The sequence below is a fragment of the Aplysia californica genome, unplaced genomic scaffold (assembly GCF_000002075.1).
Source record: "Aplysia californica isolate F4 #8 unplaced genomic scaffold, AplCal3.0 scaffold01519, whole genome shotgun sequence".
Lineage (NCBI taxonomy): Eukaryota > Metazoa > Mollusca > Gastropoda > Aplysiida > Aplysiidae > Aplysia > Aplysia californica.
In genome coordinates, this window is record NW_004798789.1 from 56245 (window position 1) to 57486 (window position 1242).

Here is a 1242-nt window from a genome sequence, read left to right on the forward strand (position 1 = left end):
CCAGCCGATGACGCGCTGTTGGTCAGAGCGGACGAGGGAGAGGAGGAGGGAGTGGGAGGAAGCTATCCAGGGATCCCCCTCTCTCTCCCAGGAACCGCCGACAAGAGAAGCACACTCTTCAGGTTCGGCAAACGAGGCGCAGGGACCCTCTTCCGGTTCGGGAAGCGAGGCTCTCTTTTCCGGTTCGGGAAAAGGGGCGGGGCTCTCTTCCGGTTCGGCAAAAGGGGCGGGGCTTTGTTCCGGTTCGGCAAGAGAGGCGTGGCTTCGGGGTCGGGGGCGTTCCCGCTGGCTGACGACTCCGACGTGAAGAGGACGCTCTTCCGCTTCGGCAAACGATCCAACCTTGACCTTCTCAGGGACGTCTTGTCGCAGTACCAGCTCAGCGCCTACCCCGACGCCTACCCCGACGCCTACCCCGACGCCTACATCGATGACGTAGACAGCAAGCGAGGGGTAGACGGGTTTCACTGGGGAGATGACCAATAAGCGAACTGTGTGTGAATAGCCGAGGACAGGGTGACCAATAAACTAACTGTGTGGTGATAAGCTGAGACAGGGGTGACCAATCAACTAACATTGGGGGGACATTAACATTGTGATTAGCGAAGATGAAGGCGACGAATAAACGAACTTTGTATACTTTCAGCAAAGAGTGAGACGACGAATAAAATAAGGAAATTTCACAAGTTCAAAGATGGAGATGACGAATAAACAAACATATTTCAAAGGGGCCATGAGGGAGATGACGAATAAACAAAACATATTTCACACGGGGCCATGAGGGAGACGACGAATAAACAAACATATTACACAAGAGCAAAGAGGGGGACGACGAATAAACACACACACACACACACACACACACACACACACACACACACACACACACAGTTGTAAGAACATCAAACAAATCATACAAACAGTGGGGCGACAAACGAACAAACGAACAGACAAAAGAAAACAGACAAACGAAAAGACAAACGAACAAACAGACAAACAAAGAGACTGATGTAACGAGATATGAGAGAGGTGATCGTCACCAAACTCCTGACACTGACGCTGCTCCCGTTGCCATGGAAACCCTCCATTATCCCCTCCTTTGGTAGAATTTGATCATTGCCCGTTTTACCTCGCCACCAACACTCATGAAGAAACGACATACGAAAACACAGACTAACAAAATCAATGAACCTGACTTACTTACCTTTGGTTTCGAATCATCCTTCTCTTCCCCCCCCCCCC

At 50.7% G+C, this 1242-nt stretch overlaps 1 protein-coding gene across 1 annotated transcript; it reads left to right on the plus strand.

Annotated features, from left to right (window-relative positions):
- LOC100533437 (FRFamide precursor protein) lies at positions 1 to 798 on the plus strand (the record flags this gene model as incomplete). Its single annotated transcript, NM_001204500.1, is given in 1 exon segment — positions 1 to 798. A coding segment is annotated over 1 exon segment (486 nt), but the record flags the coding sequence as incomplete, so codon positions are not given.
- Positions 799 to 1242: the final 444 nt, after the last annotated feature.